Here is a 22,502-nt window from a genome sequence, read left to right on the forward strand (position 1 = left end):
TTTATTAAATGAAAAGTGGTGTTTGGTGAACTTTAAATTGAGGATTGACGCTAACAGAAATGTAAAAACTATAAAAAAAATATCTTCCCTCCAACAACATACTTCAAAAGCTTCCTGCGGGAAGGAATCTTTTATAATGTGGGGTGGGACTATGAGCACTGAGCCATGATTGGACAAAGTCATCATCACTTTCTCCAATCAGGGCTCTGACAGTGCTCTGTGTCCTAATTGGCAAAGCCTTGCACCTGACCAGCGGTTTTAGGCATTGCTTCATCCAATTAGGGCCCTAGAATACACCAGCGTGCAGTGCATTGTGGGGTGTTCGGCAGGAGAACATTTTTGCTCAGCCTGAACTGTTTGCCCAAGGAGAAGCAGACCTACAGGTAGAGACACAAGCCTCTTTCTTCTGCTGAAGGAGAGTACTCTTACACCCAGTAATCTCCTTGCTATACTTATCCAAAAAGGGAGGAACTGGCGTTCGCCTTCAAAGGGTAACAGCTCACAGTATTTCTTGCAGGGGAGAACTGCGGTCCAGCCTTTAGGCCAAAGAATCCTGTGCATGTGTACAGAGTGAAGACTCATCCTGCAAATTTAGTGAGGTGTGCCCACCAAGCCATTCTCGCAGTAGCGTTAAGTCTGCACTTTGTAAAGTGCACAGTTTATTTGCCTTTAGTAAATCAAGCCTATAGACTGTGCACTTTGCAAGTTCAGAGCTTAGTAAATGAGCAGAAGCTCTGCTGACTTCCATCATCCAATTGTACACAAAAATGCTGTTATTTATTTTCTTTGCAGGTGACTGGGTGTTCTTTGCAAAATGAAGCTTTACCTGATTTACTGAGTTCTGGAGCAACTGCACATCCTATTTGGCTGGATACTGTGACTGCTATGGCAGTAATCAGGGACACTGTAACTGGTGTTGCGGTGATCAGGGACACTGGAACTGCTGTGGAGGTGATCAGGGATAATTTAACTGATGTGACAGTGATCAGGGACACTGTCGTAGTGATTAGGGACACTGTAACTGGTGTGGTGGTGATTAGGGATACTGTAACTGATTTGGCGGTGATAAGGGACACTGTAACTAGTGTTGCAGTGATTAGGCATACTGTAACTGGTTTGGTTGTGATCAGGGACACTGTAACTGCTATGGTGGTGATCAAGGGATACTGTAACTGGTGTGTTGGTGATCTGAGATACTGTAACTGATTTAGCGGTGATCAGGGACACTGCAACTGGTGTGGCACTGATCAAGGGACACACTAACTGGTGCTGTGGTGATTAGGCATACTGTAACTGGTTTGGTCGTGTTCAGGGACACTGTAACTGCTATGGCGGTGATTAGGCATACTGTAACTGGTTTGGTCGTGTTCAGGGACACTGTAGCTGGTATGGTGGTGATTAGGCATACTGTAATTGGTGTGGTGGTGATTAGGCATACTGTAACTGGTTTGGTCATGATCAGGGACACTGTAAACTGCTATCATGATGATCAGGGGAACTGTACCTGGTGTGGTGGTGATTAGGGAAACTGTAACTAGTTTGCCGGTGATCGGGGACACTGTAATTGATGTGGAGTGATCAAGGGTGCTGTAACTGGTGTGGCAGTGATCAGGGATTCTGTGGTGGTGATTAAGCACACTAATTGGTGTGACGAAGATTAGGAATACTGTAACTGGTTTGGTGGTGATCAGAGACACTATAACTGGTGTGGTGGTGATCTGGGATACTGTAACTGATTTAGCAGTGATCAGGGACACTGTAACTGTGGTTGCGGTGATTAGGCATACTGTAACTGGTTTGGTCATGTTCAGGTACACTGTAAATGCTATGGCGGTGATTAGGGTTACTGTAACTGGTGTTGTGGTGATCAGGGACACTTTATACTGCTATGGCAGTGATTAGGGATAGCGCAACTTGTGTGACAATGATTAGGGAAACTGTAACTGGTTTGGCGGTGATTGGGGACACTGTAACTGTTGTGGAGGTGATCAAGGGTACTGTAACTGGTGTGGCAGTGATCAGGGATACTGTGGTGGTGATTAGGGACACTAACTGGTGTGGCTAAGATTAGGAATACTGTACCTGGTTTGACAGTGATCAGAGACACTGTAACTGGGGTGGCACTAGTCAGGGACACTGTAACTGGTGTTGCGGTGTTTAGGCATACTTTAACTGGTTTGGCCATGATCAGGGACACTGTAACTGCTATGGCGGTGATCAGGGATACTGTAAGCCCTTGTACACAGGGTCGGACATTCCAACAACAAAATCAGACGGATTTTGTCTGAAACTTGTGTTGCATACACGCGGTCGGACACAGTTGTCGGAAAATTAGATCGTACTTAACGTGATGACGTTATTTTGCTAGGACAGGACTACGTTCAGGCTAGTAGCCAATAACTTTGGTCTAGGAATTTGAGCTGAGCATGCGTGGCACTTTGTCCGATCGGAATTCTCTACACACAATTGGACAAAGTCTGATCAGATCATGTTGTTGGAAAGTTTTATAGCCCAGCTCTAAAAGTTTGTCCGTCGGATATTTTCCGACGGAAACAGTCCGATGGAGCCCATACACAGGCGAATTATCCGACAACGCGGTCCGATTTTCTGTCGGAATGTCCAACCGTGTGTACAGGGACTAACTGGTGTGGCTGTGAGCAGAGCGACTTTAACTGGTCCAGCGATGATCGGGGACAATATGACTAGTATGATGGTGATCAGGGACGCTATGACAGGTGTGGCGGTGATTAGTGACACTGTGAGTGGGTGGCGGTGACTGGTGGTGGTGACTGGAGACAATGACTGGTGACAGTTTTTAATCTGTGATTGCTTGATACAGTGATAATCATTATAACAGCAATCGTTCTAACTGTCATGAATGGCTTTCAATAAAGACAGCTTGCTTACTATTGTGATCGCTGTGTTTGCTTACAGCAGTCACATGGTACAAGGCCGCTGTGAATGGCCCTGTGCTATGTGATTACTGTGATCGACCATAGAGATCACAATAGTAAGCAAGCTGCCATGAATGAAAGCCATTCATGACAGTTTGTATGTTATCATTTGATCACTGTGATTAGTCATGTGAATCACATGACACGTAGGCCGCTCGCAGTGGCCAGTAACCGGTAGACACAGCGGTCACAGAATTGTGCTGCTGTGCGCCATATACATTTTCCTCCTAGAAAACACATGTAATAACATCAGTAACATTTTTACAGCCGGGTGAATAAATCCTTAATCTAAGGATTGGCATTGCCATCTGATGAAATAAGACACTGTTCACACTGATGCAGGTGTAGCCATAAGTCGCATTTAGGACAGCCAATTAAATTCAATGAGTCGCCCTACATGCGGGAAACCTGCCTAACCCTTTTTAAAAATTTCTCCTTACCAAAACATATGGTACTTTGTTATCATGTGATTTAGTAAGATGCATGGGGTGCCATTAAGAATAAGGATGAGCTCAGGCGTGTTCGTGTGGACCACGTGCAGAGCCTGGCAGGAAGTGGGCACAGCGCTGCGCTAATCACAGGCAGTGAGACATTGCCCCGATGTGCGACTGCAGAGATCGGGCAATGTCTCACTGCCTGTGATTAGCGCAGCGCTGCGCCAACTTCCTGGCGGGCTCTGCACGTGGTCCATGCGAACACACCGGAGCTCATCCCTAATTAAGAATGAATGCGGCTGCACATTTTTCTGCGTTGCAGAAAATCGCATGACTTTGTGTGCATTTACACAATGCACAAGTGTGAACATCACCCAAAGAATCAAACAGGTGAAGGACAGAATGCAGGTGTGTACAGTGGACACAGAACACCCAGCCGTGTCTATAGAGAACACATCCATGTCAGGGTCAGCCTGTGCTGGTAACCAGTAACATTACACCAGTACACCCAGTAAGCGGTGAGGTCATGTTCTCGTTGAATGAAATGATGAGTTCAGGGAAGTGATGGCAGCGCTCTAATAGAAGCACACTTGTCACCTCTCTCTCTAGATCTCTATATATATATCTCTAGCCTTCTAGTCTGCATCACCCCGACAGCTGCCGCTCCGAACTGACACATACCGATCACATGACTCGTCCCTGCACAGCCATTACATCATTAAGGGCGGTGCTAGCGCTGTCAATCCAGCCAATGGGCGGCGCCTTAGCCTCAACAGTAAACAAAGGGGAATCACCAGAGCGTGGGGCGGGGGGAGCGGCCGTTGTGGGCGGTGACGTAGCCAATCCGAATGTAAACAACTCCAGAGAGAGGCGGAAGCAGCTCGAGCCTTCTAGATGGGGGTGACGTCACTGGGGAGGCGTGGTAGACGGGGGGAGGGGGTCTGTTAAAGTGTTACAATGTATCCAGATCTGTGATTGTTACTTCCTATAGAAAGAATACATAGAACGGAGAGCTGGCATGGAGTGCCCAGGATTTCCCGGCAGGGTGTGATGATTAGAAGTGTGTACGCTCAGCATTGGGCGATGTGTCTGTTCAGGGTGATGATCTCATGGAGGAATGATCTAATAAATGTCCTGCATACAATGGAATCTAATGAATATTGATGGGGGGTGAACAATGTGACAAATATACACAATCAGCACACTGTGGCAAGTAAATAAATGACAGTTGGGTCAATTGTATGCTAGCATTACAGGTGTGCGCACAGGGTGTGCCAGGTGTGCCTGAGCACACCCCAATCACCCTGCGTGCCGCACATTCCCCCTGTTTAGACCCAGTGGCGGCTGGTGGTATATTTTCGGCCGATCGGCTGGTCAATCGGTCCCATACTTACCCATAGTTCCCAACTGTCCCTGATTTGGAGTAATGTCCCTCATTCCTCCTCATTTGTCCCTCATTTTGGTCTGATTTATATAGTTGTATATATAATGCACTATTTATCTTTTAAAAAGTGTTTCCCAGTGCTAAACCTTTCATCAAAATTCTAAATTACTGCATTTGTATATTTTAAAAGTTAATATAAAGGAATAGTAGTGGCAAAAAAAAGCCCTTGTGGATTCAATTATCCTTTTTTTTTGGTTAATTCTCCTTTAAGGGAGTGTGGCAGGGGGCGTGTCCTATGCCTACATACTTTTTCTAGTAGGTGTCCCTTATTCCCATCTCAAAATATTGGGAGGTATGACTTGCCCCATCTAGGTCACGGGCTTCCTCCGGGCGGCAGCTTCCCCTGCGTCTCCTCCTTCTTGGGGGCCAATAGGATCGCTTCTCCTCTTGGTCAATCAGGTCTTAGGACCCGCTTCCTGAGCCAAGATTGGCCTAAACAGGAAGACAATAGCGAATATTAATTTGCTATTGTCACACAACCCGCACCCCGCCCCCCACCCAGTGTGACAATAGCGAATAAATATTCGCTATTGTCTTCCTTATGGCCTGTACACACCATCCAAATATCGTACAACAGATCGTACAACCTTTTTCGCTTAATAGTCACAAGTAGAAACTGAATAGGTAAATAAAGTCACAAAAATTCTCGTACGACAGGAAAAAAAAAATTGGAAAGTATGTCATGTGTTGTAGTGTAATGTATTGTATTTTCGGATGACAACTATACTGACTAAAGGAAAATCGTACGATCTGGTATTGTACGAGGAAAATTTTCATGCTTGTCCGGTCAAATAATATCGGATGAACTGTCGTGATCGGCTCTCGAAAACACAATCCGAAAATCGAACGATCCTTCCTTAGACAGTTTTCGTACGATATTCGGATCGTGTGTACAGGCCATTATTCTCATCTCGCCCTTTTTTAAAGCCAATTAGAGCCTCAGATTGTAATCACATGCTTCTAAAAAAATAAATAAATAAATAAAAAAACATTGGAATCCATGTGTCCAGTGCCCTGCATGTAAATCAGGGACAGGACCCATGGATTAAGGGGGTGGCGTCCCATATGGACAGGCCGCCACTGTTTAGACCCATAATATTTCACCAAATAAAAATTCTCTTTATATATATATATATATATATATATATATATATATATATATATATATACTCATGAAACACACGCATATGTGTTTGAGCTTTGGGGTGCATGCCTATGGCTAGCATTCATCACTCCTCTCCCTCCTCTGATGTCCCCCCTCCTCACTACAATATTTAAACCCCCCTTGTAATGATATACCATGTAGAACAATGTGTTTACCTTAGAACACGCTATCAGACATAACAGAGGTTGATACACATCATTATAAAAATAAATCTAATAAAGAAGATCCCCACATTGTGTTTGGCACCATATATGACCCATTGAAGTGAATCAGGAGACATCACAACCGCCCTGCAAACACATGCCATGCAGGCTTTTAGGGCTTAAAAAAGGCAGCGATGAAGTGATATTACATTTCTCTCCACATGTCAAATGCCCTCTGAAAAGATATCCACCTTGGATCACTCCTCAGAGGGCTAACACAAGTGCTGACTGTACAATGCAGTGCTCCACCCAAAAGGGTTTGCACCCCTCCACTGCCTTATTTGACACTTGGGGGGGTACCTGGTTTTACTCTCTCCCACTTTAAGGTCAGATCACTGTAGCAATCTACAAAGGAAGTTTCGCCCCTCCTCCTTCCCACCACAGCCCTCTGGGACACACACAAGTCCTAGAAGCCTGTGGGGCTATTCACAAAGAGCAGTGTGACTCGCGCATGAGCAGTAGGATTCCCTTACCTAGGATGACGGTGCCTGCACCCGAAGCTGACTGAAGAATCGGCTGAGATGCCGACATCGCGGGATCCCTGGACAGGTAAGTGTCCTTGTAGTAAAAGTCAGCCACTGCAGTATTTGTAGCTGGTAAACATTGTGTAGTTAGTACAGCGGCTCCTCCTGAGCTCTACAGGTTTTTTTCGTTCAGCCAGCTGGGATGAACAAAAAAAAAACTCTGTGCGCCAGGCTTAAGGGGGCTTCACGTTGATCTGCTGCATTCTGGCCGACCATTACCAACATTGGGGTAATAAAACAGCACCAGTTTTATTATTGTGAAGATACACCCCTCTTATAGTACTGGAATCTCAGAGATGACATCTGATCAGGACAAGGAAGCAGCTATGGTTATTATACTTATAAAGTATTTTGGAGGATCCCTATTCGCTAACATAATGATGATGAAGCAGTCCTAGTTATTATATATAGTTATTATTATTATTATTATACAGGATTTATATAGTGCCGACAGTTTACGCAGCACTTTACAACATTAGGGTAGACATTACAATACAATACAATTCAAGACAGGGGGAATCAGAGGGCCCTGCTCGTTAGAGCTTACAATCTAGGAGGGAGGGTCAAGTTATACAAAAGGGTAATAGCTGTGGGGGATGAGCTCATGGAGAAAATAGTGCAGTTGTTAGATGGAGGCAGGATAGGCTTCTCTGAAGAGGAACGTTTTCAGGGATCGCCTAAAAGTGGATACATTTTGAGACATTCTGACAGATTGGGGTAGTGAGTTCCAGAGGATGGGCGAGGCTCGGGAGAAGTGCTGGAGGCGGATATGGGAGGAGGTGATGAGGGAGCTAGAGAGCAGGAGGTCTTGGGAGGAACGAAGTTATATATAGTTAATATATAGTGATGATGTAGCCCTCCTTATCACTGATAGTTATACAGTAGAGGGCCCCATAGATGACATCTGATCAGGATGATGATACATGGAAATAGAGCAGGGGGCCCCATAGATGACATCTGATCAGGATGATGATACATGGTTATAGAGCAGGGGGCCCCATAGATGACATCTGATCAGGATGATGCTACATGGAAATAGAGCAGGGGGGCCCCATAGATGACATCTGATCAGGATGATGATACATGGTTATAGAGCAGGGGGCCCCATAGATGACATCTGTTCAGGATGATGATACATGGTTATAGAGAAGGGTGCCCCATAGATGACATCTGTTCAGGATGATGATACATGGTTATAGAGCAGGGGGCCCCATAGTTGACATCTGATCAGGATGATGATACATGGTTATAGAGCAGGGGGCCCCATAGATGACATCTGATCAGGATGATGGTACATGGTTATAGAGCAGGGGCCCCCATAGATGAGATCTGATCAGGATGATGGTACATGGTTATAGAGCAGGAGGCCCCATAGATGACATCTGATCAGGATAATGATACATGGTTATAGAGCAGGGGGGCCCGTAGTTGACATCTGATCAGGATGATGATACATGGTTATAGAGAAGGGTGCCCCATAGATGACATCTGTTCAGGATGATGATACATGGTTATAGAGAAGGGTGCCCCATAGATGACATCTGTTCAGGATGATGATACATGGTTATAGAGCATGGGGCCCCGTAGTTGACATCTGATCAGGATGATGATACATGGTTATAGAGCAGGGGGCCCCATAGATGACATCTGATCAGGATGATGGTACATGGTTATAGAGCAGGGGCCCCCATAGATGAGATCTGATCAGGATGATGGTACATGGTTATAGAGCAGGAGGCCCCATAGATGACATCTGATCAGGATGATGATACATGGTTATAGAGCAGGGGGGCCCGTAGTTGACATCTGATCAGGATGATGATACATGGTTATAGAGAAGGGTGCCCCATAGATGACATCTGATCAGGATGATGGTACATGGTTATAGAGCAGGAGGCCCCATAGATGACATCTGATCAGGATGATGGTACATGGTTATAGAGCAGGGGGCCCCATAGATGACATCTGATCAGGATGATGGTACATGGTTATTGAGCAGGAGGCCCCATAGATGACATCTGATCAGGATGATGATACATGGTTATAGAGCAGGGGGCCCCATAGAGGACATCTGATCAGGATGATGGTACATGGTTATAGAGCAGGGGGCCCCATAGATGACATCTGATCAGGATGATGGTACATGGTTATAGAGCAGGGGGCCCCATAGATGACATCTGATCAGGATGATGGTACATGGTTATAGAGCAGGGGCCCCCATAGATGACATCTGATCAGGATGATGATGATGGATGGTTATAGACCCTTATAGATGACATCTGATCAGGATAATGATGATGGATGGTTATAGACCCTTATAGATGACATCTGATCAGGATGATGATGATGGATGGATATAGATCAGAGGCCCCTTATAGATGACATGTGATCGGGGTGATAATGATGATGTGGTCCTCCTTATCTCATCGCTGACATGTGATCGGGGTGACGATGCGGCAGGAGGTTATTTTTACCCCCCGGCCGGGTATAAAGGGAGCCCCATCCTGGCGGAGTGTCATCAGGTCTCCTCCTCTCTCTGTAGCAGAGACTTCCTCCTCCTCCTCCTCCTCCGCCCGCCATGCCCGCCTTCTCCTTCCTCCCCCCGGCTCCCTCCAGCGCTCACACCCACCATAGACCCATGTGCAGCCCGGAGAGGATCGTGCCGATCCGCCTTATGCAGCCAGGCCGGAGGCGGTTCTCTGGGCTCAGAATGCAGCTATCGGCCGCCCAGCTCCAGAACAGCCAGGAGCAGCCGCCCTCCTCGTCCGATCTCCGGGGCTGGCTCAGCGACATGGTCCAGCAGGAAGCCATCAGGCCCGAGCGGCCAGCCTCTCCCGAGGAGAAGAGCAGCGGTACCAGTCCCGGATACTGGCATCATAAGGAGGAGAGCAGTGCCAGTCCCGGACAGTGGGACACCGAGGAGGACAGCAGCAGCAATGCCAATTCCAGATACTGGCCTCCAGAGGAGAACAACAGCGCCAACCCCAGATACTGGCACCCAGAGGAGAACAGTGCCAACCCCAGACACTGGCACCAAGAGGAAAACAGTGCCAACCCCAGACACTGGCACCCAGAGGAGAACAACAGTGCCAACCCTAGCTCATGGCACCCCAGTGCTACCATCCAATTGCCCAGTGCCAGGACTGAGTCCCACCAGGAGCGCTTGGCACTGCACTTGGCCGAGCTGGAAAAGCAGGACAAGTACCTGCGAGAGAAGTACCGATACCGCTTCCATATAATCCCAGATGGGAATTGTTTATACCGAGCCATCAGCAAGGCCGTATATGGTGACCAGAGCCTGCACTCTGACCTACGGGAGCGCACCGTGCACCACATAGCCGACCACCTGGACACCTTCAACCTTATCATCGAGGGCGACATTGGTGAGTTTCTGATCAACGCTGCCCAGGACGGGGCGTGGGGCGGGTACCCAGAACTGCTGGCCATGAGTCAGATGCTCAACGTCGACATCCATTTGACCACTGGAGGAAGGCCAGAATGCCCCACCGTGTCCACCATGGTCCACTACCTGGGGGAAGAAGACCCTTGTAAGCCCAGCATTTGGCTCAGCTGGCTCAGCAACGGCCACTACGATGCCATACTCGAGGAGCCCCTGCCCAACCCAGAGTATGAAAATTGGAGCAAGCAGAACCAGGCCCAACGACAACGAGACCAAGAATTGGCCAAGTCCATGGCAATTTCCCTCTCCAAAATGTACATTGAGCAGAATGCCTGTTCCTGAGATGGGACTCCATAAGTGGACTCCTATCCCTATCCCTTAAGTGGCCATAGACCAAATTTTCACCAGGTACAAAAGTTTTCAGCGCCTTCGTATGTTAGTGTATGTGATGAGGACGATTGTAGTAGATGGACTGTGGGGGGAAAAAAAATATCAGAAAGTTGATGGGACAGTTTGAAACTTTTTGGACTTTTTGTGCAAGCCATTCCATGTTGGCTGGGTTCCAAGGCCATGTCCGGCACGTATGGTACCTGGTGAAAAAGAAACACAGGTTGGTGTTGGACATGACAAAGGCAGTTCAACAATTAGACCATTGACTACCCAGAATATTCTGTCTGTGGCCAGCTTTAGGCCCAACCACCCGGGGAGAAGGAGTGAGGCCACGCCAGTCTACGCTTTCAGCACTTTAAACCTTCACACTGACCGCAGACTTGATGCCTTAACTGTTACTGGATTTGTGTAGCTGCCCTGCAAGCTCAGGCTACCCCTTTGCCCTTGGATAATAAGTGGATTTGTGTGCTATTTATACTCTGTCAGGTTTATGACTCTTGTACATCATAAACTGGTTTATAAAGTAAGTATTTTTGCTACGGTTTGTTTACCACATCGCCCTGCTGTGTAGAAGTGGACTTTCTGTATCATACTTGGTGGTGAGCCAGTGACCAGCGGAGGTGGGGCAGCACGGCGAAGAGATTGTTTCTGTTGCAGCTCAATATTTATTATTGCAGTTCCTATTTTTCCAGTTTTGTAATTATGGGGGATTTGTATATATGTTTATAGTTACATTCCCAGTTTAGTACGCAAGGAATAAAGTTTTCTTATCTTTTTCAAATCGACTGTCGATGTGCTTTTTCTGACTCCTTTGTCTCGTACCTGATCTGGTCGAGGCCTAAGGATTTAAGGTCCTGGTGTATAATCTAAGCAGGGCGATGTATTAACCCCTGTGTTTCCCTAATTTGCAGAGCATGGTTGTTGTAGGTAGCATTTCAAACCAGCAGAATACTAAGAAGGTAAATTCGATATTTTTTCTGAAATGTTACAAATGTTTTTTTATTAAAAATAGAAAAAAAATGGCACATTGGGTTTGGGTTACTAATTCATAAATCTGGGGTGTTGTAACCAATATCAACCTATCAGAATACTTAATTTTACTGTTTTTGATGTATATTCGGATTGGTGCTTGCCACATGTAATGCTACATATTTTATGGAACTACAAATACCAGCATTTGAGTTTGCTGGACTTGCAGATCCATAATGACTGGCTAGCTGCAATTTCAAATGTTTGTGAGATCAAAGCCAGGGATTGTCCTTTTCTCTATTTGTAACAAATGGCAACATCTTGACATTTCCAATAATTTAGAGAAATACAAGTATAAGGTAATATAGTAAGTGTACAGAAATTGAAACGACCATTTAGATCAGCCTTTCTAACCAGGAGTAACCCTTGATAGAGTTTTGAGGTCTCAGAAAACATCCGCTAAAAAATTAAAGAAGTTGATTTACTAAAAATGGAGCGTGCAAAATCAAGTGCAGCTCTGAATAGAAACCAATCAGCTTCCAGGTTTCAGCTTACGTTCACATTGGAGGCGGTTTTGAAATTGTGCGAGTTCAGCCGAACTCGCACGATTTCTAATGCGCATTTCGTTGCGTGTTCGGGGGGAGCGATTTGAAAGACATCTGTGTGGGTTCATGCACAGCTGTCTATTGAAATCGCCCCTGAAGTCGCCAAAAGTAGTGCAGGAACTACTTTGGTAAAAAAGTGCTGTGCCATTGCTGGCAATAGGCTGCGATTGTACATGTCAAATCGCCCCAATGGGACCGAGGGCTAATCCCAGGTTTACACTGCTGCGGGATTGAAATTGCATGAGTTCAGCTGAACTCGCACGATTTAATTCCTGCGCGTCAGTCCGACGATCTCAGAGACATCTGTGCGGTTTCCTACACAGATGTCTATTGAAATCGCACCTGAAATCGCCAAAACCAGTACAGAAACGACTTTTGGGAACCGGTATGGCGCCACAAAGTCGGCATCGCACTGATTCGGACGGTTCCATTGCAGGCAATAGCCGCCAATTTGACATGCCAAATCGCATCAGTGTGAACCAGGGCTCAGTGTCAAAGCTTAAAACGGTTGTATACCCGCTGATGTTTTTTTATTTTTTTTATTTTACTCTCATGCAATGGAAAAGGCATAATGAGCTAATGAACTAGCTCATTATGAAATACTTACCTTAGAACGAGGCCCCGACATCTGGCCTGATCCACGCCGAGGGAGCTGACATGTTCCCTCTGCATTTCTTCCGGGTATCGCGGCTCCGGCACTGTGAGAGGCCAGAGTCGCGATATCGTCACTTTCTTCCTGGCAGGGTCCGGCGTCTGCCAGACTTTCAGCCGAGAATCCCCTGTGCGCATGCGCCGCTGCAGTCAGCGGCGCATTGTGAGGGGAATATCTCCTAAACTGTACAGGTTTAGGAGATATTTTTTTTTACCTACAGGTAAGCCTTATAGGCTTTCCTGTAGGTAAAAGTCCCAAAAATGACTGTACAACCACTTTAACTGAACAAGCTGAAGTTAGAATCTGGCTACCATTCGCAGCTGCACCAGATTCTGAGTGCTCCAGTAACTCTCCCCCTATGTGTCTATGTTGTATGGCAAAATAGTACAATCAACAAACTGCTAATAGTTGTAAATAAATAATAAAGATATTTTTGGTGTTGTTCTAAAAATATGTTATACATGAAAAGAATGAAATAGGGTAATTAGATTATATTAAGGGCCGGTTCACACTGCAGGCGAGGCGAGGCGACACCGACTTGCCTCGCCGCGACCTCAGCGGCAACTTGCAGATGACTTCTGTATAGAAGTCAATGCATGTCGCCCCGAGGTCGCCCAGAAGTAGTACAGGAACCTTTTTTCTGAGTCGGAACGGTTCCATTGTACAGAACGGGGGCGACTTGTCACACTGCGGCGAGGCGAGTCGTGTCGCCTCGCATCGCCCGCAGTGTGAACCGGCCCTTACAAGGCATACTTAGAATATTTGATAACTAGAGCAAATTTATTTTACAATAGTGCCTTGTCAATAATGAATGTTAATAATGGGCAAAAAAAAAACATAGATTGTGAAATATGTTGTTTCCCACCACATGAGGTGTTGGTAGAAAAGTATACCTTTAGGCCCCTTTCCTACGGGGCGTGCTCCATCATGCGGCTCCAACGGCCTATCCTATCCGTCTGTTTTTAATGGCTTGGATCAGATGCCAGTGTCCGCTGACACCCACTGCTCCATAGAGAGCTACGGATGGTCCAATCGGGTCTGCCTGAAAAACTGGCAGGCGGACCTGATTGGTCTGTCAGTGTGAAAGGGGTCTTAGGCTGGGTTCACACATGTCTGGCTGCGGTTTTGCAGTCCGGAGTCCGGTGCGGTTTTGTTCACCGGTTTAGGTGTGATTCTGGTGTAAATTTTTACTTGAATTTGCACCTAAACTGGACCCAAAATCACACAGGACTCTGGCCACCCTAGACATGTGTGAACCGGCTCCATTGAAAACTGGTCCGATTCACGTTATGCGCATTGGATGTGGTTAAAATCGCATTCAATTTGCATATATGTGAACCGAGGCTTACCATTGTGGTCAATGGAGATATGGCCCCTTACATTGGTGGTCATTGTAGGTGAGAGATCAACCTATCATTGCTCAAGGAACCATTAGCAGCCTCCATAAGGAACCACAGAACCCTAATTGCGAAAGCTGTAATTAGATACAACTTTGTAGCAGTTTAAAGTTGTCTGGGAAATTGTTGTTGGTCTTTAAGTCAGTGGTTGTCAACTTAGGAGCTAAAGGGGGCCTCAAATGCAGCCCTTGCCTTCACCAAAGGGCCCCACATAATGTTCAATATATGTAATGCTTGAGGTCTGAGGGCCACACTTCATATGCCAAGGGGCAGTAGGTAGATTGCAACTTTTATTGTCCTTACTGTGCTTATAAAAAGGTGACCTTACTCCGAAAACACTCTCCATCCCCTCAGTGCCCGTTGTACCTACTTCTGTGGGTGATGAGCTGTCAGTGCCCACGCAGTCTATGTAGCAGTCCAGGGATTTGAAATCCTTGCCCTCCTCCCTCTTCTTTCTGCAGGGCTTCTGGGATGGATCAGAGCAATTCTCTGTGCTGGCACTGACCTATCACAATCACTCTGATTTGTCCTGGAAGCCCTGCAGAAAGAAGGGGGAGAAGACTCCTAATCCTGGGACAGCTACACTGACTGTGTGGACACTGACAGCTCATCACCCATAGAGGTAAGTACAGCAGGGGCCAGGGGAGGGGTGGGTAGGGTGCTAGTTCACCTTTTTATTTTTTCTGAAAAGGTGAACTTACATTTTTAATACTATTGCAAAGAGTGATGGTGATACACAAAATGTGGCCTTCCAAAGTTGATTTCAGTCTACTCTAGTCATATCCATGTAAATGTATTTTAAATTGGTTGCTAGGAGTTACTGCATACTTTGCACCTTCTAATTTATTAGATTGCCCAGTATATCTCTGATATATTAACCGGTTCCCGACCAGCACGCGCTGATGTACGTCGGCAGAATGGCACGGGCAGGCATATTGGCGTACAGGTACGTCCAATCTCTTATGCTACCCTACCATCGTGAGCGAGCAGCCGGCGGCACGCTCACGTGCTGGTCAGGACCCCCGTGAGTCCGTTCGCGGGTCCCGCGGACTCGTTCGCCGCGGGTATACCCGCGATCGTCTCACTGGGCGGCTGAACGGAGAAATGCTGCTGTAAACAGCATCTCACCGTTCTGCCTAGCAACTAGTGATGCTGATCTCTGCTCCATGTGATTGGAGCAGAGATCAGTGTTCACTAAATGAAAGCCCAGCCCCCAACAGTTAGTAACACACCCCTAGGAACACTTAACCCCTACACTGCCACCCACTGGTTAACCCCTTCACTGCCAGTGTCATTTACATGTTTTTTTTATATATTTTTAAGGGATATTTATTATAACAAAAAGTAAAAAATAATGCGTTTTTTTCAAAATTGTCGCTCTATTCTTGTTTATAGCGCAAAAAATAAAAACCGCAGGGGTGATCAAATATAAAAAAAGCATTTGTGGGAAAAAAAGGACGTCAATTTTGTTTGGGAGCCACGTCACATGACCGCGCAATTGTCAGTTAAAGTGACGCAGTGCCGCATTGCACAAAGTGGTCTGGTGTTTGACCAGCAAAATCCAGTAAGGCAGTACTGGGAGAAAAATGTAAGTGCTGTGTATAGTAATATCGGGCAACCAATCAGACCTCAGATCACCAAAATATGAGTTCTCATTGAATGTACATAATAATTAAAGGGGTTGTAAAGACAATTTTATTTTTTTCAAAATAACAAACATGTTTAACTTACCTCCACTGTGCTGCTCGTTTTGCAAAGAGTAGCCCCGAACCTGCTCTTCTGGGGTCCCTCTGCGGCTGTCTCAGCTCCTCCCCACAAGAACTAACCACCTTTATGCAAGCTCTCTGGCATGGTGGTTAGTTCTTGCGGGCGCGCTTGCGTGATATGGCCGGCGGCTATACCCGCTCACTGTATCACTCTGTCCCGCCCCCCTGGTGCACCGCGTTATTGGATGTGATTGACAGCAGCATGAGCCAATGGCTGCGCTGCTTTCAATCCATCCACTCTAGCGAACCGACGGCGAAGAGGACATCGGGGGTGAGCGCAGCAGGTGAACGGGCTCAGGTAAGTAAAACGGGGGGCTGGGGGGGCCAGTATTGCTGGATGTTTTTTCACCTTAATGCATAGAATGTAGTAAGGTTAAAAAACGCAAACCTTTACAAGCCCCTTAAAGCCTAATGCCGTGTACACAAGACCGGACTTTCCGTCAGACTAGGTCCGATGGTCTTCCTGACAGACTTTCAGCGGACTTCCGACTGACTATCCGAACTAATGGACTTGGCCACACACAATCACACCAAAGTCAGACGGATTCGAATGTGATGATGTACGACCGGACTAGAATAAGGCAGTTCATAGCCAGTAGCAAATAGCTGCTCTAGCATCGTTTTTTGTCCATCAGACTAGCATACAGACGAACAGATTTTTCAACCGGACTCGAGTCAGTCGGAAAGATTTGAAATATGATCTAAATCTAAAGTCCATCTGATTTTTCGACAACAAAGGTCCGATGGAGCCCACACACGATCGAATTGTCCAGATGGATTTGTTCCGTCGGACCTTTGCTGTTGAAAAGTCCGGTTGTGTTTAGCTAAGTTTAGCTAAAATCTAAAACCTAAAAATCGGCACAAGAGACATAACTTAGTTAGTATAATGTGTCCCTTGTGCTGATTCTTCATTTAGGAGAAATCTTGCTCTTTCCCTTCCCCACTATCAAAATCTTCCTGTACGGTTTAGGAGATATTTGCCCGAAGACAGGCACCGCTGTCTACGGCGCATGCGCCGTAGACAGCGGCGCGCAGGCGCACTGAGCGCGGCATTTCCAACAATGGAGCTGCCGCACGTGTCGGCTCCCGTGCGCATGCGCGGGAGTGACGTCATCGCGGCGGAGCTGAATGACAGCGGCGGAGCTGCGAGACCCCACCGAAAAGATGGATGTGCCGGACTACAGGGGACAGCGGTGACATCGTTGGCTCCTGTGTCAGGTAAGTGACACATAATGGGCTACTATGCGATGCATAGTAGTCCATTATGCTTTGCCATTGCAGGGAATGAAAGAGGAAGTAAACCCATCAGGGTTTACTTCCTCTTTAAATGTAGTGGCAGATTTAGAACCACCAGCAAAGTAAAGACAAACTCCAGTTCACACTTTATAATCAGCTGCAACAAACAGTTTTTTTCCTTTCGATGTAAAGGTGTCCCATGAATATATAGAAGCTGATCATTTTAATCGTCCCTGCCAGTGTTAAGTGGTTGGTCTCTCCATGTAAACTGATACATTCTGCTGGAGAGTTTGAGCTTGTGAAATATCGCAGACCTACTTTCTAGATCACCAGATGAAAATAAAAGAAAGCCTAAAAATTAAACTTAATGCAGCCATCACATCTACAAATAGGTAAGCTGCAATATAATAAATGTTTGCTTTTGGGTGTAGTACTGCTTCAGGCTTTAATGCTATGTATGTACACTGTGAATTAAAACTGGGCCTCTAATTAGTTATGCAGTTAGTATTCCTAGGCAAGTTTGTCTTGTCCATCAAGTTCAGCTTCTATCTGTAGTCTACATCTGTAGCTTCATTTAATAACATGATGCATTGAGCAGCTGTGGACTGTAACCAATTACAAATCGGAATGCAATGTCTTTTCTGCAATAAAATCCACTCACCTGCTAGAGCCGCATGATTAATCGTTAAGAATCAAAATCGCAATTTCCCCCCCTTGCGATCTTAAAGCGGACCTTCAGTCATTTTTTCATCTTTCCATCTATTAAATCTTCTGCCCTTGTTCTTTTAACTTTGGATAGTAAAACATTTTTTTTCTACCAGTGAATACCTTATACAGCCCACTTTCTGTTTCTTGTCTGGTCATTAGCCTAGGCTTATGACATCATGCACAGCTCTCTCTCTCACTCTTTTGAGAGTTTGCCCGGAAGGGAGCGGGGATGCTTCATAAGAGGGCCAATGAGAGCTGCAGAGCTGGAGGTGTGTCTGTATAAATCCAGGAAGTGAACAGGCAGAAACTTCAGCTGCCCACAGTTAAAATGCATGCAACCAGACTTCGTGGAGGAAGATTTCTGAAGCATATTTGGCAAGTACACAATCACAGTATAGATAAAATAATATGCAACGTGGTTGGAGGGAAGCTTCAGAATGGCAAAGATGTTTTTATAACAAATTATGTGAGCAGACTGCAGTTCCTCTTTAACAAAGCATTTTCCTGATTCTATGCAGAGTTCTCTGCTCAAGCCTACAGCTGTCAAAAAACAAACAAACCAGGCAGTCTGCCAAGTTTCACAACATTCTTCATTGGCTGAGCTAACTATAAACATTGTAACATTTTGTTCTTTAGATCAAAGGAATTAAGTTTGGTCTGTAAATGAGGTCAGTTTAACCACTTAAAGACTAAACTTCTTTCTCACACAGAAAATTACCCCAAACATTATCCCCTTGCCGCCGAGCATACGCAGATGTGCGTATTCGGCTTTCGGGGGTTATACCGGGATGATGCCCGCAACTGCAGGCATCATCCGGGTACTGATTTGTAGACACGGCGATCGGCTTTTCAGCGATAACAACCGATGCGGCTAAAAGACACTCGGCTGTTATACCAGAGGAGCGGGAGGGGATGCCCCCCTCCCGCCGCCCGTTCAACAATCCGATGCCTCCGGCAGCTAGGGACAGACTGGAATGAAGCCATAAGCGGCTTCATTCCAGTCTCCTGTTTGTAAACATGGAAGTGATGTCATGACATCACTTCCCGTTTACTCGGCTGCCAATGGCGCCGGTTTTAAAAAAATATACAGTATTCAAAGGAGGGATCGGAGGTCTTTTAGACCCAAGATCCCTCCATAAAGAGTACCTGTCACCACCTATTACTGTCACAAGGGATGTTTACATTCCTTGTGACAGCAATAAAAGTGATCATAATTTTTTTTTTAAACAATTTATTATTATTAAAATAAATAATAAAAAAACATTTTAAAGCGCCTTGTTGCCGAGAGCTCGCGCAGCAAAGAACGCATACGGAAGTCGCGCCCGCATATCTAAACGGTGTTCAAATCAGACATTAGAGGTATCGCTACCATCGTCAGAGCGAGAGCAATAATTCTAGCACTAGACCTCCTTTATAACTCTAACCTGGTAACCGTAAAAAAAATTTGAAAGCGTCACCTATGGAGATTTTTAGGTACCATAGTTTGTCATCATTCCACGAGTGCGTGCAATTATAAAGTGTGACATGTTTGGTATCTATTTACTCGGCGTAACATCATCTTTCACATTATACAAAAAAATTGGACTAACTTTACTGTTTAATTTTTTTTTTAATTCATGAAAGTGTCCCTTTTCCCAAAAAGTTGCGTTTAAAAAACCCCTGCACAAATACCATGTGACATAAAATATTGCAACAATTGCCCTTTTATTCTCTAGATTCTAGCAAAAAATACAGATTTTAACACACCAAAAGTAAAAAATATACTTAGTCATGAAAGGGTTATATATATTTTTTTAGACCCTAGAAAACAAAATGGTGGATGTTGCAATATTTTATGTCACAATGTATTTGCGCAGCAGTCTTTCAAATGCAATCTTTTGTGAAAAAAAGAAGTTTTAATGAATTAAACAAAAAAACCTAAACAGTAAAGTTAGCCCAATTTTTTTGTATAATATGAAAGATGATCGTGATCTTTATTCTAAGCAAAAAAATCGTGATTCTCATTTTGGCCAGAATTGTACAGCTCCATTACCTGCCTGTTCGCAATACGCTACATGTGCAGCTCAGTTTACTTTCTGGCACACTGCTTGTGTGTCGGGATCACTGCACTCCTGCGCATGTGCAGGATTGACTTCATCCCATCCCGTCCAATCAAGATGGCTAAAAAGCTGGAGACAAGATACCGGCAAAGGACCTTGCAGGGATCAGACCTTTTGGAACTTAGTATTTTTGCCTTTAGTTTTGCTGTTAAGTGATTACAGCAACCAGTCTTTTTTTCCTTTTGGAATAAAGATTTTACATAAAATAATAAAATTTGACCATTGTAAGCACCCCTGCCAGTGGTAAATGTCTCAATCCTCCACATCTAAGAATTGGTAAGCTGCTATATATTACATTTTAATATTTGTGTTTGTCTCGAGATCTCTGCTCTACAGACATCTCCCTCACATTACACTCCTTGTCCTCCTGCACAATCAATACTTTCCTCTTTTAACCGAGCTACTATAGAGGAAGTCACTAAACTTTTTTCTAATGCCCACCTAACCTCCTGCCCCCTGGACCCTGTTCCTTCTCAAACACTACGGTCACCATATAACTCAATCATATACTACTTAACTCATACCTTCAACCTCTCACTCTCTACTGGCATCTTCCCCAACCCTCTAAAACATGCACTAGTCACTCCCATACCAAAAAAGGCCTCAGACCCCACCAATCTTAACAACTTAAGACCCATCACTTTACTCCCTTTTGCCTCCAAACTCCTTGAACGTTTAGTCTACAACCGACTGAGCAACCACCTCATTGAAAATAACCTTCTCGATCCTCTTCAGTCTGGATTTCGCCCACAGCACTCCAAAGAAACTGCCCTCCTAAAACTCACAAATGACTTACTAACAGCCAAAACCAATGGTCATTACTCCATAATCTTACTCTTGGACCTTTCTGCTGCCTTTGATACAGTTGATCACCCCCTCCTCCTCAAAAAACTCAATTTGCTTGGTCTCCATGCATGTTTGAATCTTACCTATCTCATCGCACCTTCAGTGTCACTTACTTAACTCCACTTCCTCTTCCCCAACTCCCCTTTTTGTTGGGGTCCTCTAAGGTTCTGTCCTTGGACCTCTACTAGTCTTGATCTACATGTCCTCCCTGGGTCAGCTGAGAGCCTCCCATGGCTTTCACTACCATTTATATGCTGATGACACCCAAATCTATGTCTCTGCCCCTCAGCTCACCCCATCAATCTCCTCACGCATCACTGATTTACTAACAGACGTATCAGCCTGGATGTCACACCACTTCCTCAAACTTAATCTATCTAAAACTGAGCTCTTAATATTTCCTCCCCCACGTGCCCCTTTGCCTGACTTCTCTGTCAAGATCAATGGCACATCTATCAGTCCGTCCCCACATGCCAGGGTGCTAGGGGTAACCTTAGACTCCGAACTGTCCTTTCAGGCCCACATACAAGCCCTGTCCAAATCATGCCGCCTTAGCCTCAGCAACATTTCCAGAATACGCCCCTTTTTAACTTATGACACCACCAAGCTTCTAATTCACTCCCTGGTTATCTCTCGCCTCGACTACTGCAACTCCCTCCTCATTGGATTACCTTTACATAGACTGTCCCCCCTTCAGTCCATAATGAATGCTGCTGGCAGACTCATCCACCTTACCAGCCATTCAGTGTCCTCCACCCCTCTCTGCCAATCCCTCCGCTGGCTTCCACTCACCCAACAAATAAAATTCAAAGTACTAACAATAATTTACAACTCCATCCATAACTCTGCCCCTAGTTACATCACTAACCTAGTCCCAAAATACCAACCAAGCTGCTCTCTTCGGTCATTCCAAGACCTCCAGCTCTCTAGCCCCCTTGTCACCTCCTCCCATGCTCACCTCCAGGATTTCTCCAGAGCTTCTCCCATCCTTTGGAACGCCCTGCCCCAATCTGTCCGACTGTCCCCTAATCTATCCATCTTTAGATGATCCCTGAAAACCCTTCTCTTCAAAGAAGCCTATCCTGCTTCTAACTAACACTGTTTTACTTCCTCCATCAGCTCATCCCCCACAGCTATGACATTTTGTATCAATTACCCCTTTCTTTTTAGATTGTAAGCTCTAACGAGCAGGGTCCTCTGATTCCTCTTGTACCAAATTGTAATGTAACTGTAATGTCTGCCCTCATGTTGTAAAGTGCTGAGCATACTGTTGGTGCTATATAAAACCTGTATAATAATAATAATAATAATAATAATAATTAACCCTTTAACATGAGTTCAGACAGATTACAGTGCACCAACTTTAACACATTCATTGATCTATTATTGTTATAATTTAGCAGATTTACTGATGCAATATACAGTATATGTTTCATATGTCAATCTGCAGACCTATAATAATTTGAAGCTGAAGTATGGCCAAATACGATTTTTGTACATTTGCACAGTAAAAATACGTTACCTCTAATAAAGTGTGCCCTATCTCTGGCTGCTTAGAACTATTACTTAGCCTGCACTCCCCTGTCATTGCCGAATGTCCATCGCTAAGACTTGTAGTTCTGGCTGTAGTACAGATATTACAGGTGGTCACTCGCTTGGCACCTCCTCCATTCATAAAAAGCCTTACATTCTTTCTTTCTCTCCACTTGT

General features: G+C 45.3%; 1 protein-coding gene across 1 annotated transcript; it reads left to right on the plus strand.

The window, feature by feature from the left end:
* The first annotated feature begins 9,233 nt into the window (after positions 1–9,233).
* OTUD1 (OTU deubiquitinase 1) lies at positions 9,234–11,295 on the plus strand. Its single transcript, XM_077490966.1, has one exon. It carries the CDS (start codon positions 9,303–9,305, stop codon positions 10,464–10,466), a length of 1,164 nt encoding a protein of 387 aa, XP_077347092.1. The 5' UTR covers positions 9,234–9,302; the 3' UTR covers positions 10,467–11,295.
* Positions 11,296–22,502: the final 11,207 nt, after the last annotated feature.

This window comes from Lithobates pipiens, unplaced genomic scaffold (assembly GCF_037356315.1).
Source record: "Lithobates pipiens isolate NorthernLeopardFrog02 unplaced genomic scaffold, aLitPip1_a1.2 Scaffold_19, whole genome shotgun sequence".
NCBI lineage: Eukaryota > Metazoa > Chordata > Amphibia > Anura > Ranidae > Lithobates > Lithobates pipiens.

What these genes read in the sequence shown, in the direction of transcription:
- OTUD1 (XM_077490966.1), top strand. Translation starts at nt 9,303, where the DNA reads ATGCCCGCCTTCTCCTTCCTCCCCCCGGCTCCCTCCAGCGCTCACACC.